Source organism: Talaromyces atroroseus (assembly GCF_001907595.1).
Source record: "Talaromyces atroroseus strain IBT 11181 chromosome Unknown scaffold_2, whole genome shotgun sequence".
Classification (NCBI taxonomy): domain Eukaryota; kingdom Fungi; phylum Ascomycota; class Eurotiomycetes; order Eurotiales; family Trichocomaceae; genus Talaromyces; species Talaromyces atroroseus.
This window is the reverse complement of record NW_017971434.1, coordinates 2071649-2088389: the sequence shown is the minus strand read 5'-3', so window position 1 is coordinate 2088389 and position 16741 is coordinate 2071649. Positions and strand designations below refer to the sequence as shown.

The following is a 16741-nucleotide window of genomic DNA, read 5'->3' as shown; positions in this document are numbered from 1 at the left end:
TTTGGGATGGAAATAAAGTAAAGCAACGCATTCCTCGTGGGCTCATCTTCAAGTGGTCACGCACGTAACTTTCCTGATGAGCGCACAATTTGCCATGGAGAAGTTGCGAACGCTGCTGATTGCGAATCGCGGCGAGATTGCCGTCCGCATCTCCAAAACCGCGAGGTACGCATGCCTTGTCCTTTGCGGAAAGCTGTAGACTAACGTACAAGCTTCGATAATACATAGGGAACTCGGGGTCCGCACGGTCGCAATCTATACACAAGCAGACTCAACTTCGCGACATGTTTCAGTGGCAGATGAGGCCGTCTTGCTACCGGGCGAGGATGCCACTGCATATACCGACGGGTTAGTCTTTGCGCCATCAATGGTGGATTTGTATGGAATTGACAAGTGTGAAACATAGAGACGCTATCATAGAAATTGCTCGTTTACGGAATGTCGACGCCATTATTCCCGGATATGGCTTCCTTTCAGAAAACGCCGATTTTGCCCAGGCCGTGGTCAGCGCAGGCATGGTGTTCGTAGGTCCGAAGCACGATGCAATTGAGGCCTTTGGATTGAAGCATCGAGCGCGAGAAATGGCTATAGAAGCCGGCGTGCCTATTGTTCCAGGAACAAGAGGGCTGCTTGCTACAGAGGAAGAAGCAGTCAGTGCGGCAGATGAATTGGGATACCCGGTAGGCCTCTTCAGGCGCTTTGAATGACGAACATTGACCAATAATTATGCTATTTTAGGTAATGCTAAAAGCCACCGGGGGTGGTGGTGGAATGGGTCTGGTTATATGCAACTCACCTAGCGAGGTCCGAGATACATTAGCTCAGGTCCGTTCGCGGGGAGCAGCATTGTTCAAAAATGCCGGAGTGTTTCTAGAACGATACTATGCACAAAGCCACCATATTGAGGTGCAGGTATTTGGCAACGGTCTCGGAGACGCTGTTCACTTCGGAGAGCGCGAGTGCTCAATCCAGCGTCGGCATCAAAAAGTCGTAGAAGAGTGTCCCAGTCCTTTTGTCGAGAGGCATCCAGGTAAGTCCGACTATAATAGGTCTTTCCAGATTGTAATTTTTGACTTTAAAATTAGATTTACGCAGGAGGTTGACCTCTGCGGCTGTGGCCCTGGCGGAATCGGTAAGCTATGCATCTGCGGGCACAGTAGAATACCTTGTGGACGATGTATCTGGCGATTTCTTCTTCCTAGAGATGAACACCCGTCTGCAAGTCGAACATGGCATCACGGAGCTCTGCTATGGAGTTGACCTGGTAAAACTCATGTTGGAACAAGCCGACCGAGAACTTGCTGGCCAAGGAGGTATTGACGGAAAGTATTTGAAATCGCTGCAGCCCGAACTACCAGTAGGAGCTGCTATTGAAGTTCGTGTTTACGCAGAAAACCCGGCTCGCAATTACACGCCGTCCCCTGGCTTGCTGCAATTCATTCAATGGGCAGAGCTGGAAGGGACTCGTATCGACACTTGGGTAGGCACCGGGACCAGGATTTCAACTTTCTACGGTTAGTGAACACTCCTAGGAACAGTCTCGAATTTGGACATTGGCTTACCTTTCTCTATTCCAGACCCCATGATTGCCAAGTTAATGGTACATGCTTCCGGGCGTAATGAAGCGATTGAAAAACTTGGTCGCGTGCTTTCTCAATCCATCATCTGTGGCCCTCCAACGAACCTCGACTTCTCACACGCGATTATACAATCCACCACTTTCAAAAGTGGACACACTTTGACAAATTTCCTAGAAACCTTTGAATATAGCCCAAGTGCCATTGATGTTATCTCACCGGGCGTCTACACCACGGTCCAGGACTTCCCAGGTCGTCCCAACGCAGGGCAAGGAATTCCCCATGCAGGACCAATGGTAGGTTAATCCCTTTACCCAAGATTAAGAAGGCCATTTCATTGCATAGACCCAAAAACTAATCGTTGGACAAACAGGACCCTCTTGCATTCCAAAGTATGTCTCCCTTTATACGACACAAAACTTTGAGAGTTCTAACAGATTGGTAGTCGGGAATCTTCTGGTGGGAAACCCTCGTAATACAGAAGGGTTAGAAATTACTCTGAGAGGCCCAGAGCTACGATTTTTGGCCCCTGCAGTTGTCTCAGTGTGTGGTGCTCCGATTGCATTGACCCTTGACGGTGTTGATGTCCCCATGTGGACGCGGCTATACATAAAACGTGGCCAAGTTTTGTCTATCGGAAAATTGCTAGAGTCAGGAGGTTGCAGAGGTGCGTTTATGTAGAAGGCTAACTTGCCATATCTTTCTCTAACGTGATTGAAGCATATCTCGCCGTATTGGGAGGTTTCCCTGCTATGTAAGTCCATATTCTTTTCTTCTTAATATTCCAGTGTGAGAGGCGAGGTTAACAAATTCTAGTGCCCAGTACTTTGGTTCCAAGTCTACTACGCCCCTTCTTGGGATCGGTGGTTACCAGGGTCGAGCTCTTGCTCCAGGAGATCTCCTGGCTATAAAAAAAGTCGACCTAAATGACTCATCCTCTGTTGTTTCCCTTCCTCGGAGTTTACGTCCGAAATACACAAACCATTGGGATATCTACGCTATGGTCGGACCGTACGATGAGGGTTATATGGGCGCAGAAGATATAGAGATGATTTATAATACCATCTGGTAACGACATCCTGATATGATAGAATGGAGAGGAGGAAGAAAAGCTGACTGGCGAATACAGGAAAGTTTCACACAATGCCACTCGCGGTGGTATTCGTCTGGTCGGCCCAGCGCCTACAAAATGGGCCAGGAAAGATGGCGGCGAGGGTGGACAACATCCCAGCAATGTCATTGAGTATGGATATCCATTGGGTACTTTAAATTGGACGGGAGAGAGGTTAGTCTTGCATTCACTTACCATCTCTTCTTTTTGTAAAGGCTGGCTGACCGATATTCACTTAGCCCGTGCATCTTCCCCGTTGACGCCCCTGATCTTGGAGGATTTATTTCCTCGACCACAATAGTCAAAGGAAGCCTCTGGCGATTGGGACAAGTGAAATCGGGTGACACAATCCAATATCGCAGAGTATCTTTGGAAGACGCACTTCGGATTGCAGCTCAACTCGAGAAGTTCCTGGATGATGTCGCCTCCTTTGTTGTGGGAAAGCGTCAACTAGACGAAATTGAACCAGTTGATCACCAATCTTTGCCCGAGTCAACTGTCTCCGGTAATTTTGGAAAGGCAGTTGTTTTCGAGAAGATTTTGGATGGGTCGAATCTTAAGATAACCTTCAGACAGGTAGGTGACTTTTCATTGGAGTTTCTCTCGGTTATCCAGTATTCTAATGAATTATCACAGGGTGGTGACGATTTCCTTCTCGTCGAGTACGGTAATGGGAACTTCGACCTTAACAACCGTTGTCGAGTGACGAGATTAGAAGAGGTTCTTCGAAAGTCGTGCGAAATTGACCAAATATTTAAGAACGGTATTTACAAGACAATTGGATGCTGTAACTGTGAGATCTTTTTCTCTCCGGGTATGATTGAACGATGTTAACATTACTGTCACAGCACTGTTGGTCCATTATGATGGCTTGAAGCTCCCACGTCAGAAGTTGATGGATCTTCTGATATCCTCACAGAGCGAGATAGGCGACCTCAGCAGCTCCAAGGTTCCTAGTAGACGATTCCGCCTACCCATATGCTTTGAGAGCCCGGCGCAACAAGAAGCTATTCAGCGCTACATGAAAACCCAGCGACCACATGCCCCGTTCCTACCGGATAACATGGATTTTGTAGCCAAGATTAATGGAATTACCTACGACGAACTCGTAAAGGTTTTCCTGACTACGGAGTTTATGGTTATTTGCGTGGGCTTTTTCTGTGCCGATACCATCTGCCTTCCGATTGATCCTCGATACCGACTGACGTGTCCCAAGCAAAACCCCAGTCGAGTATACACGCCTGAGGGAAGCGTGAGCTGGGGTGGCTCATGTATGAAGTGAGTGGCGCTTTCTGAATCATTAACAAGGCTCATGGAGCTAATGTTTCTTGTACAGTATCTATCCAGTGGATTCTCCAGGTGGATACCAACTCACCGGTCAAACAATACCTTGCTTTGACCAGCTCAGTGTAAAGCCTGGATTTGCGTCGGGCCAGCCGGGCCTTTTCCGAGATTTTGATCAAATCACCTTTTATCGCGTTGACAAAGAGGAATTTGAGCGTGACATGGCGCTTTTCCGGTCTGGGCGCTATGAGTTCAAGATTGAAGAAGACGTCTCCTTTGACATGGGCGCACACAACAAGTTACTTTTAGAGACACAGGAGGAGGTTTCTTCCTTCAAAAATCGGCAGCTCACGGCCCAGACGGACATGCTGGCTCTCGAAAAGGCCTCCATGGAGCGTTGGATTGCTGAGAAATCCAAACATAGTACTCCAGCTGATGAAGTTGAGATATTGAAGCAAGGTACGTATCTGGTTTGCTTTTACGTAAACTTCTATAATGAATGTACGACTGATAGATTAGAAGACCCCGATAATCTAACTCTCGACTCGCCTCTTGATGCGAATGTATGGAAAGTCAATGTTAAGGAAGGACAACTTCTCAGCGCACATCAGGTTGCAGTCATTCTCGAAGCAATGAAGATGGAGATCTCCGTCTCCTATGCTGGGGATAAAAAGGATACTGCCGATGCACAGTTTAAGGTCATCAAGGTTCTTGTTCAGCCTGGAGACACCGTGAAGGCCGGAGAAACGCTGATGTTCGTGAAAGAACTATGAGATGAAATGACTCGAAGAAACTTCTGGATGTACTAATAGCAAATTTGGATTTATATCAGGTAAATATACATATATAATACACTGGTGTTATAAGACGTTCTTTCGTCCACTTGTAAGACCGTTGATCTTATACTCTTGCTAGCTTCTAGTTATTTATTATATCAAATAATTCTTGCAGAAAGTCAATACTTGCTAATTGAAAAGGTTTTTAAACGGTAAGCTGGTCTGTGAACAAGGATTGACAGAATCCTCAAGAGGGCCTTGGAATGTTCTGCTGAGCCATATGGATCAGGTGTTCACATATATTGGCCTTGAGAGAAATTGATGGAAGAGTTTAATCTTCAATATCGAAGTATCTGCGTGAACTTGTAGTGATTAAAATGATAGAGTAGATCTAAGCTATTCAAATTGATGATCCTGCACCGATTGGCCTATCTAATCCTTTCCTAAAACGGCATTATGACTCCACTGTCCCTGTCCCTTTCTTCATAATCAGTTCGATATCACTCACGTTACAGTGATGATCGCGGCGCCTTTGTCTATAGTGTCATGCAGGCTGGTCTTGTAACATTCATGCCTGAGAGTGGATTTACGCGCTACTAGAATCCATGCACATACAGCGCAACAATGCATCATCACTTATGCAAGAGGCTGCATGGAGATGAGTAGACAAATGTTCTACTGGCCCAAACTTGACAGGTAACTGTAAGCAACCTTCGGTATGTCATGTCCATACCGGGAATGATGGCAATTGCGCCGAAGGGGTTATCTGAGCGAAGATACCAGCGATGCAGTCAGAAAACCGTTTAGACAGCAAGAAGTAACTGTCCTGTCTTGTTACACCGCATAGTCAGATCATATGCAGAGTTTCAGTAATTACTCGTAGCTAGTCATCAAGAAATTACCATCCCACCTTCGGAGGACGCACCATTGGGCAGTGATCAGAGATAATGATTTTTTTAGCCATGCATTATCAGTAAACTCTTGTTGATGAACCATAACGACAAATCATCGGGGTAATTTAGTCAACTCACAATGATTGCCACGCTTGTGCTCTACGGCATAAGCAGGCCACACGTACCGAGTGCTCCGTTCTTCGTAACTCTCAGCTTCACTCTCTAGGTAGTGGCGAATCCCCTGGAGAGTAAATGAGGGCTAGGCTTGCTCAGTGAATGTGATATACAGGGGGTACCTGTGCTGCACCTCATGCCTTGGTTCCTACGGTTGTATATGATAGAAACTTAGGGTGCCGCCTCGTCACTCTCCCGCAGATGGAAGCGGCGGTGCAAATAATGATGCTGTATCAAATACCTAATCTCGCTCATACGCCCCTTTGTAAGAATGGTGATGCGCTATTGTCATCGTAAGATGATGTGGATGAATTGCTAGCTTTGAGTCCTGTATACAACTGTCTAAGCAATATTGTTATACTTCTCCCCCCCTCCTATTGTCAAGAAGCCATATATCACTACAAAAGGAACAGATTGAATTGTATAGATTCACAATTTTGCCTTCATCTCACCGGACTCTGCAAGGCATCGTGGACAAACACAGAGGAATCTGAATTCACTCTCCAAGTAAGCCCTCCTCTCTTTCACATCCATATACTTCGGCTCGGCCAAGTCAAAATAAGCCAGTGAGAACTCTTCGCCCGCAGTGACTTTTCTTGCTGTATAGAACACCATCCGGCCGTCTTCATCAGGCTGGTGCACTAACTATTGTATCATCTCATCAGCCCTATGTCCTGAAAGAATATTAAGAGACATATTAGGGGGCGGAGCCGGGGGAAACTAGAGCTGCTTACACTAGGGATACACGAATGGTTCAGGAATGGTGTCCTGAGATACATCGCATATGCATAGCAGCTCTCGCCTCGTGCGGCCTTTGCGGGGATTCGGCCAAATGCCAATGGGATTCGGCCACAGATCGTAATGATTTGTTTCCACTCGACATAATAACGTCAACATTTCTTCGACATCAAGAGAGTGTGGAAGCATTGTGTGCTTTCCCACGAGGTACTTTTTGATTAACGTTCTCCAGGATTTCAACTTGAGTGGCTGTAATGAATCCTGGTTCGAGCGCAGTTTATTGAATACATTCCACTCGCTTGCGAAGATTTTATCCGCCTTGGAAGCCCTATCAACGGAAGCCTTCGATTTTGACAACTCCAAGTGCCGCTGGGTGAGAATCCGTACTATAAGCCAGAGTATGTAGAAGTCTTCTACGACAACATCTTGACGAATTGAGTCTGCATGAGCCTTCAACCATGAACATTCAAATTCATGTTCTGCCTTGCTTAATTCCTTGCATTGAGAACTGCACCACACAACGTCTGGCGAGCAATTATGGTAGCAAGTGACTCTGATTGTGCTGTGAATGACTTTTCGACTACAATGCAATCTGCTGCAAAGTGGGTGAATGTCACTCGCCAGAGCAATTGTGGGAACCAAGGCATAAGGGTTGTCAATGAATGTCAAAGTGCCGGCTTCTAAGTCGACTCTAGATGCAGTGCCTGTTCCTTTGGTCGCGTCACTCGTCAAATAGATGTTCGGATGTACGTAGAAGTTAGAACTGTTCTCAGGGGTTAAGTGCATATTGCGGTTCTTGAGTGATGGTCAGTCCAGTAAGGTCCCGTCGTTGCAAAGAGGAAAAACCTACATCGGTCACTTTTATGATTGTATAGGTATGGAACAAAATCTTCGGGACCTAGTCCATAAATTGCTCTCACTTCAATCAACTGCTCCTACCATCTTATATAGTTCATTGCTGGATGTAACAGTCGCCCCTGGTGCTACAAAACCAGGATCAGCTGTATCAGTACCTGGGATCATGAAGCACCGTAGAATAAGCCTGTACGATGCATTATCTACAGGCTACGACAGACTCATATATGCGTAATAATTCGAGTCCTAGAGATAGCAAAAAGTGATAGCCATTCAATAGACCAATACCAAGAAATCGTGCAGTGGCTAAGCTCATGGAAAATACCTCAAGTGGATGCTAGCAGGGGTTAATTATGCAGTGAAACACACGAATACGCCAGCTTGCACCGAGTATCCTGGCCTATACCGACTTGCCAGGTAATTGCAATATTTAACATGGTTATGCAATCATGAGTATTCGCATGATGGCACTGTATACTGTTTAGAACACCTTATCGCCTCAACTTGATTGGTTAAGCTGTGGAATTTTGCACAAAGAACGTGATCTGTTAGCCTTTCTCGGTCGTGAACCTCAGCGAACGTCTTTCCATCTACATTCTCCCACCAATCCCACGAGAAGTACCAACATGAGCCTCACAACTTCGGTGCTGGTACGCTACTGTATTCTCGTTGCTGTTTCTTGCATGTACTTGGGTGTCTACTGGAGTGTGTACTACACAAACTACGTAAACGCTATTGCACGTCTAATGACGCATCACAGTATACGACCTCCCTTCGGCCCTCTCTACCCAGCTACAGTTTTACCTCACTCTGTCGAGTCCTCAATACACGTATCTTCTCTCCTCCCTTTATATAGCCTTTGCTGTACCAAGCATCGGGTTACCTTTCTTCTCTGGGTGGGCCATCCAGAGATATGGTGCTCGACCACTGTTGTACTGCTGCTTAGCAGCAGTATTTGGTAGCCAGCTGGGATTCTGTGTCGGTGTACAGACCAAATCAACGGCAGGTTTGGTTGTTGCACGCGCGTTTTTGGGAATGGGAGGTGAGGTACTAGGTGTACTGGGGACCGAAATTGTTACAAGATGGTTTCCGTGAGTCAATCCCTCCGGAATCATATTGCACGGAATTAAATAATCGCCAGTTAGCGGAGACAAGACAGGCCTTGCAATGGCTATCTATGAAAGCATTTCTTCTCTCGGTAGCGTCGCAAACTCGAACTTGACGCCGCGATTGACTGAAACCTACGGTACCTTGACAGCAACCTGGTTTTCGAGCACGTTGGCTCTTGGACTTGTCGCTCTCAGTGCTCTATATGTGGTGGCCGTTGATGTCAACGAAGATTCCGCAGAGAAAGAAGGGAAAAAAAAAATTCGTCCAGTCTATCCGTCGACTTCCACGAAGTTATTGGTATATTGCGTCCGTCTGTCTGACGGGATACGCTTGTCTACTTCCTTTCTTCAACTCGGCCCAGCGATTCATCGCGTCCAGATTTTATGCCGACAATCAAACCGCTGCGGGTCTAGCTGTTAGGTACTACCATTATCCATATTCCCTCATATAATTAATCTAATGTGATAAAACAGCATTGTACATTTCGTGGGAGGAGTTATGCCTATGTTTCTTGGAATGTTGCTCGAGATTCCAGTACTGAGGAACTATTCACTTGCTCTTCTCTACTCCCAGATATTGATGCTCGTTGCGCATACTCTCTTCTTGGCGGACTACGGTGAGCCAATACTTCCCTTGTCCCTAATTGCCATTGGAAATGCACTATTCTCAGCTGGTATATGGGCAAGTGTATCTGTTAGTATTATGCAAGATGAAGATTCAGCGGAAATGCCGTTGGAATTAGAGTCGACGGAAAATGCCCCAGAAGTAGAGCTGGAGGAAGAAAGAAATTTCGATTCAGATCGCCTACTAAGTATTCCTCCTGCAGTGGAAGACAAGGTACATGGAGACGATCTGATAATGATTGGTTACGGAATTATCACAAGCCTCATGGGTATCAGCATCGTGGTAACGCCTTTCTTTCTCACTGCTGCAGAGCGTTGGGCAGGATATAATGGTTTGGAAATAGTGTTTGTAACTTTGGCTAGTATTGGCGTCCTCACATGTTTAGGGTTAGTTGCAAACGAGAAGAAGTTGCAATAGCAAATCCGAGTAAGAGCGAGCATGCTTACAGCCGACATAAAACCAATCTGGTTGTTGATGTTCGTCATCGTTGAGTGACAGACAGTATCTACGGAACAGATGTTATTCCGCAGTTCATGGTTTGTCACGTGCCTGGCGGCACGTGATACTTATGTAACATTACTTGTAAGTCACGTGACAAATAATCACATAGATTCCTGCTGCGCTTCATCCCATTCGCACCTCGATGCCTAGTCTTATTGATCGTAGAGATGCAGGAATCCTCGTGCTTCTCTTCTTTCCCTTTTGAGTTGTGACATTTTCACATTTGACGTTTGTCGACCCAACGAGCAGCCGGCCAATCACAGCGCTTCCGCAGCATTCCCGCCTTCCATGCCGGAGAATGTCCATTTGACTTCTTCCTGTTTTCTCTCTTGGTTGTTAAATATTCTTCTCTCTTGGTTGTTAAATATTCTTCTCTCTCCATCCTAAGCCTTCTTCTAGTCCATCATTTCTATTGCCTACTTACTTAATTGTTCTTTTCTGCGCTGTCTGCTTTGCGACTCCCTGATCGTCCCCTCCTTCAACGGCTCATGACCCCGGTTTATCCGACGTTTCGGAACAGCGCTCTTTTGATTTGATTTACCCTAGACCAGCGTCGTTATTTTAACTTACTCCCTGCGTCGTCTCAATACATCATACAATACTATCATCTAGAGGTTCTCGGCTAAACTTATTCATTCGCGCTCGCTTCTTTTCGTCTCTTAATAATCCTGTTATCTTCGGACGAAATTCATATTGCAACGCAACGCAACTTCAAACCACCGTTCGCCCCCATCACGTTATCGCCGTTCCTTCTTACCCCGTACTACGCTATCCGGCATATTCCCACCCCCTCCAAGAGAACCGAGAAGTACAGACGTACCCTAAACACTCGTTCGGCATTTGGGCATCTTCAGTAAAGGGAGGCGTCTCCGAATGGCATCAGCGACATCGCCCGGTCTTCTCATCTGAACAACTACGTAACCTCTCAAAGAGGATAAAGAGGGCACATTCAACTGGGGCAATTGGAGTACTTCGCGCTTGTGTTACGCCATATCAACACATGCAGGCAGCTAGGACAAAGACAGAGGCCCTGTCCCAGAAGGCAAAGGTGGGTTTGTTCTATTCACGGTCGTCAAGAGTCACGGGCTGATGCGCGGTGGTTTCAAAGCTTGTCAATTCCTACAATGAGTTGCTTCAGTAAGTTCTAGCTCACCAAGTTTCCTCATTGACGCGATTTTTGGAAGACACCTATTGACAGATTTTTGCAGGGAATTTTCTTCCCCCGACCTCCGAGTTGTTGGCAACTACACTCTTGGAAGACTGATTGGCAAAGGCTCCTTCGGCAAGGTTTACCTCGCAACACACAAACTTACCAATAATTCCAAGGTAAGTCTCGATTATCGGAAAGCCGTCGCGAATCCCGACTCATGTGAATCGATCAGGTCGTTCTTAAATCGTCGAACAAGCAGGATTCCACTCTTGCGCGTGAGATACACCACCATCGCCAATTTCTGCATCCTCATATTGCTCGGCTTTATGAGGTCATTGTCACGGAGAATTTAGTTTGGCTAGTTTTGGAATATTGTCCAGGTATGCCTGTTCCCACTCATTGCGTGGAATGGCGGACTAATATGAATCATCTCTTCGTAGGGGATGAGCTATACAACCATCTCTTGAACAATGGCCCTCTGCCGGTGGACAAGGTCCGACGAATTTTCGCGCAGCTAGTCGGAGCTGTCGCTTATGTCCATAGCAAGTCGTGCGTGCATCGGGATTTGAAGCTCGAAAACATTTTACTTGATAAACATGGAAACGTCAAACTGTGCGATTTTGGCTTTACGCGCGAATACGAAGGGAAGGCAAGTTATTTGCAAACATTTTGCGGCACAATATGTTACAGCGCACCAGAAATGCTCAAAGGCGAAAAATACGCAGGGGAAAAGGTTGATGTATGGAGTCTAGGCATCATCTTGTATGCTCTCCTAGCTGGGGAGTTGCCATACGATGAAGATGACGACCAGGAAACTAAAGCGAAGATCCTTAAAGAAGACCCTCTCTTCAATGACAAGTTCCCGGAAGATTCACAGTCGCTGATCAAGATACTGCTTTCCAAGCGGCCTCTTTTGCGTCCAACGCTGACTGACATCTTATCGCATCCCTTTTTGGCGGAGCACGGAGTGGAGCAACAGATTATTTTGCAAACAACGCGCCCGTCTCCCTTTACCACCGCTCTAGAGAAGACGACTTTGTTGCGTATGAAGAGTGCAGGAGTGAATATCGACCAGGTCATAGAACATGTGCTCTCGCAGCGGTGCGATGCTCTAGCCGGCTGGTGGGCCCTGCTGATCGAAAAAGAGGAGCGTAAGGAAAAGAAACGCGAGCGCAAAAGGAAAGAAAAGGAAGCCGAAGCTCGCAGCTTGCGTCGCCTAAGCGCAGCTAGCAGTCGTTTGGAAAAGATATCTGCTCTAGTTGAAGTGGACGAAGAGGATGGTGACACTCTGCAGGCTCGGGGAAGGCGGGATCGTCGTAGTCTACCAACCCGTAAGTACATAATGCCTCGTTACCTTGTTATCTCTAGGTCTAACATTTCATTTTTCTCAAGCCGACCTTTCGATTCCAGAAGTTCCCAAACTTCCAGAAGGTTTCGCCAATCTCCCACCTTTAGATGTTGGATTGCCTCCGCAACCAATAGACAAGGATTCAGTTCGCTCTCTAAGCTCCACTAGACGACGCCCCATACCGCCGCCAAAAGAGCACCGTCACTCCAGACCCAGCATGCTTCATGTTAGTGCGTCTCAGCCAGAGTTGGCATCCCATTCCAGCGGTATATTCAAGCGTCGCACAGGCCGACGCCATCAGCATTCCTTGATGAGCCAACTAGCATCACTCAAACATTGGATAGTTGAGTCTGCCAAACGTGCTAAATCGCCTCATCCCAGAACACCAAAGAGTACGGGAGGACAATCCTCCAAGCGATCTGAAAAATCTAGTCCTGGAAAAGGCTCAGATATTCAGCGAAAACAGGTGGCACGACTGTCAGCAAACGTCGAAACTCCGGTCATGACGCCAACACAGATTAAGCGATCTTCAAACGCCAGCAGCCTCGCTCCTAATAGTGCATCATATGCTCACCATCGAAACTCATATGGTCGCCAGGCCCGTGCTTCAAGTAATCGCAATTCACTATCTCCAGCTCCTCTCACCCCTCGGGGATCCTATCGACGTTCTTCTGCTGGTTTGCGCGGGCGTAAATCAACGTCTTCTTCCATCTCCTCTGTACGAAGTATTCATCATGTTCACTCTCATTCAAAGGCTTCTTCCATTTCATCAAATAGCGTTGACACTATGTCAACTCCAACGGCATCTACGAGAATGAGCCGGTCTCCGCATACGTCTGTCAAAGTACTCCCGGCTACACCTACTACTGGGTCTCGCTTCCCTAGTAACATTCGGCTAGTGCGTAACCCGCCCAATGCTCTACGGGACGCAAATGACCCTGAGAATCATGGCATATACTCAGTGTTCAACGAAACATTGCCCGCACAGTCACAAGGGTTTATTTTTGCTCGACGAAAACGAACACCTTTCAGGGGGCCAATGCTCAATACTAATAACGTGATTTTTTCGAACGGGCCCGGGACGCCAAACTTATCACCGCCACTTCAAAAGGGGGGAGCATCAAGTGAAATTGTCAAACCAATTACCCGCAAAAGCCAGATTATCGAAGAAGAAGATGCTGTAGTAGAAGAAGATGAAGAAGACATTGAGGAAGTTGACACGTTTAGTGATCCTGGCATCACTGACACCAGTCTTGATGTCGTTGCGGAGCCTCCAGCTGAGTCGGAAGAGGCCACTCAATCAGAAACAATCATATCGTCAAATAAAGGAGATGAAGAGAGGGAAGATTCGGCGGAGATTCATGGTAGACCTACTCTTGAACCGGCAGTTGATCTTCCATTGCCTAGTGATGATCTGCTCCTACCGCGGTCATCGTCACTTCACGATCCAGAAGCTCAGCAGCAGTCTTTGCCAGACCTCGCTGAAGACCTTGAACCAGACGCGGTTGCAGAACAAGAAACTCCCATTTTCGAGTCTGAACGCCAGACCGAGGCCGATCCTAAACCCGCGACTGGGAATGAATCCGTCGTCGAAGACACAAATCAAACAACCGAGGACGTGGATTCCTCGTCACAGCAGCCCACTGCAAGCGAGTTAGAGACTGACATGACCAAAGAAGACACCGCCGCTACTGCTACTACTACCACTCCCCCTTTAACTTGAAACAGCCCATTTCGTTCGTGATCATCATCATCCATTCCAGCCACTGTATTAAAGTACTCATTTTCCTTTCTTTACTATCATTTCAACCTACACTTCTACCGCAACCATTTTCTCTTTCATGCTATTGTTCATATATATATATATATATATATGCCACCAACATTATCATAAACATGATGTATTCTTTTCACTTTTTTATACCCCTTCTACGCCGCTCTGGTCGTCATCGTGATCGTCATTACCATCCTTATCATTGTCATGGATCTTGGATATTAGCCCGTTTGTTTGTCGATTTCTGTCGTTATCTGGGTCATATAATAATTTATTTCAGACATATTTCACCAATATTCTAGAGGCCAACTAGTATACTTTCTTTCTCCAGAGGGTTCTACGTTGAATAGCCGCTACTATCAAGAACTGGTCAGCACCTATATATTTTTACTATACGATAGGGAGCTGATATAAGGTAATTAGAGCGTGTTGGACCCGGAAAATGCTTCTTCTCCATAGACCTCGCAATTTGTTGCCTCGCCTGGTATCTCTGATCAGTAATTGATACCTTGTCTTCGATATCTCAAGCTAACCACGCCGGTCCCGTACAACGTGAAAACAAGCGACCCCGTCGTTCGCCAGCTGCGCGACAAGCCCATACTCCCAGTCAAGATAGCCCTGCATGTCCTTGCGAGCGTTGCTTGTGCCCTCGTACGGCCTTTTATATACGTCAATTGGCTTCGAGAGCCAACGAGACTGGGTCTCGAGCGGATGACCGGCTGCTACCCAGGCCGCAGTGCCTCCAGCCAGATACAAGACCTGTCGCGAGACTGAGTTGCGTGCATGCTCAACATTCATGGCGGCAATGTTGCCATCAGGCGAGGTCAGCACGATAGGGCCGTCACCGGTGACAGCCGTCAGGTCTCGGACAAGTTCAGGTCCAGAAGCAAACCATGCGCCGGGAATATGGCCTTTGCGATAGGACGAACTGCGGGCGAGATCGACTACAGTCGCTCCTGGGAGATTTTGAAGATCTTGGGTCGTAATAGTAGTAGACTCTGGAGAATGCCATAAAGGCCTTTTAGGCGCCGGAAGGCCATCAGGCACTGGCGACGGGTCTTCAAAGACATGCACCTCCCACCCGAGCTGTACGAGCCAGCTGGCTGTCATGCGCGCTCGCACACCGTCCGTATCGTATAGAACAAGGCGAGCCCCCCGAACACCAACCCACTCATCGGTGGCTTGTACCAGTTGACCACCAGGCGCATTGGTGAAGCCCGCTGGGTGACCAAGAGCATACTCCTCCGGGTCTCTAACGTCTAGCAAATACAGAGTCCGGTCTTCCGATTCGGCGGCAAATCGACGGAGCTGTTCGCCATCGATAAAAGAGACGCCGATATAATCAGCCCAGGATTCAGCGTATTGCCGTGCCTTTTGCGAGGCCTCAACTGAAGGTCGTGGAATATGGTCCGTCTTGTTGTTCTCCAGCTCCAACCCTTCCAATGTCCAGCCAATAGTCCCATTTCGGAGCGCAACCACTTTGTTCGGGATCCCAGAATTGATCAAGGATTGTGTGCCAACAATACTCCGTGTTCGACCTGCACAATTAACGACGACTGTAGTCTCCGGCGAGGATATAGCTTCAAAAATACGATACAGCAGTTCTCCCCCCGGACAGCTTCGGCCACGGGGAATGCTCATTGTATTATACTCCTCAAAACGCCTGGCATCCAAGACCACCACATCACTATCACTCTCCACGAGGTGCTTGACATCTCGCGCAGCGAGGGACGGAGTGTGAGTGATCGACTCAACGAGCTCACCAAATGCTTTGGACGGCACATTGACGTCGCGGTAGACTTCGCCAATTTGAGCGTAGCCAGAAAGGCCGCCTTGTAGGATGGCAACATGCCGGTATCCCAGGGCTAATATCCGGGCTGCAGCGCGCCCAACATAACCCTCGCCGTCGTCGTAGACCACAATCGGGGCGGACAATCGAGGAACCAGCGGCGGCAACTTCTTCTCAATCTCCGACACTGGCACACTGAGAGCGAATAAAGGATGGGACTCGGCATAGGGGCCTTCTTCGCGGACATCGAGGAGGGCAATCTCCTGGCGATTTGCCCAATGCTGGCGCAACTTGGCTGGGGTTATATTTGTGGCCATTATGTTTGGAATCTATGTAGGATGGGATATGTTTTGGAAAACGAAGCAAACTGCTCCATAGCCTGTTTCGGGTGATTCTTGAGTTGCTCGGAGGGTTTCTCTAGATATATATAGAGAAGAGCTATGATTGGTCTATTTCTACTATCCAAGTTAGTTTTCCTACATGCACGCCCTTGTTTTTCTCCTGCACGGCGATCTAATCATGTTGGGCAACACTTAGGGTTGCGAGAATTCACGTGATTGGAGGGAGCGAATAATGTATGTACTACTATCGAAGTATTAACTAACTCTAGGAAGTTAGTCCACTATATGGTTATGAGCAAAAACCGTGGAATTTACAAATCTCCCGTGTTCCGACGTATTTAAATGTAAATTTCGTAACATTGAATTTGGTGAAATTCTTTGATCAAGTCCGCCGTATACGAGGTTGTGTTCGTTGTTATATCCAAGACCTCAACATCACGATCAGCGTTGAGATGGAAATTGGAGTAAGCAAGCCAGATGGCGCCATCGCAGCGGCTGGCACGCAATTCCGCATTAGTTTCAGTCGCAACTTCAACCAAACACTTCCAAGGTTCTCCACCGCGATATACCTAGGTACCCAACAGTATAAAATGGAATACAGTCGACAGGAGCGAAAGTCCTGCGAAGCATGTCGTGAGTATCTCCTCAACGTCGAATAACAACGATGCTAACTAGACAGGCGCGCGGAAGCTCAGA

At 47.2% G+C, this 16741-nt stretch overlaps 3 protein-coding genes across 3 annotated transcripts; 2 read left to right on the top strand and 1 right to left on the bottom strand.

Moving 5' to 3' along the window:
• Window positions 1–94: 94 nt before the first annotated feature.
• On the top strand, window positions 95–4745 carry UA08_02833 (putative urea carboxylase; the record flags this gene model as incomplete). The annotated part of the gene is made up of 16 exons (XM_020264919.1): window positions 95–165; window positions 229–348; window positions 395–680; window positions 739–1030; window positions 1086–1514; window positions 1578–1873; window positions 1951–1969; window positions 2023–2244; window positions 2298–2331; window positions 2394–2645; window positions 2707–2862; window positions 2928–3264; window positions 3325–3481; window positions 3537–3966; window positions 4025–4431; window positions 4492–4745. The coding sequence occupies 16 exons, from the start codon at window positions 95–97 to the stop codon at window positions 4743–4745; spliced, it is 3762 nt and encodes a 1253-aa protein (XP_020122013.1).
• Window positions 4746–8034: 3289 nt separating this feature from the next.
• UA08_02832 (hypothetical protein) lies at window positions 8035–13864 on the top strand (the record flags this gene model as incomplete). The annotated part of the gene is made up of 11 exons (XM_020264918.1): window positions 8035–8113; window positions 8169–8499; window positions 8554–8815; window positions 8880–8938; window positions 8992–9528; window positions 10256–10691; window positions 10752–10780; window positions 10852–10969; window positions 11026–11173; window positions 11234–12124; window positions 12162–13864. 11 exons carry the CDS (start codon window positions 8035–8037, stop codon window positions 13862–13864), a joined length of 4593 nt encoding a protein of 1530 aa, XP_020122011.1.
• A 579-nt stretch (window positions 13865–14443) lies between these two features.
• On the bottom strand, window positions 14444–16021 carry UA08_02831 (hypothetical protein; the record flags this gene model as incomplete). The annotated part of the gene is made up of 1 exon (XM_020264917.1): window positions 14444–16021. The coding sequence occupies one exon, from the start codon at window positions 16019–16021 to the stop codon at window positions 14444–14446; it is 1578 nt and encodes a 525-aa protein (XP_020122012.1).
• Window positions 16022–16741: the final 720 nt, after the last annotated feature.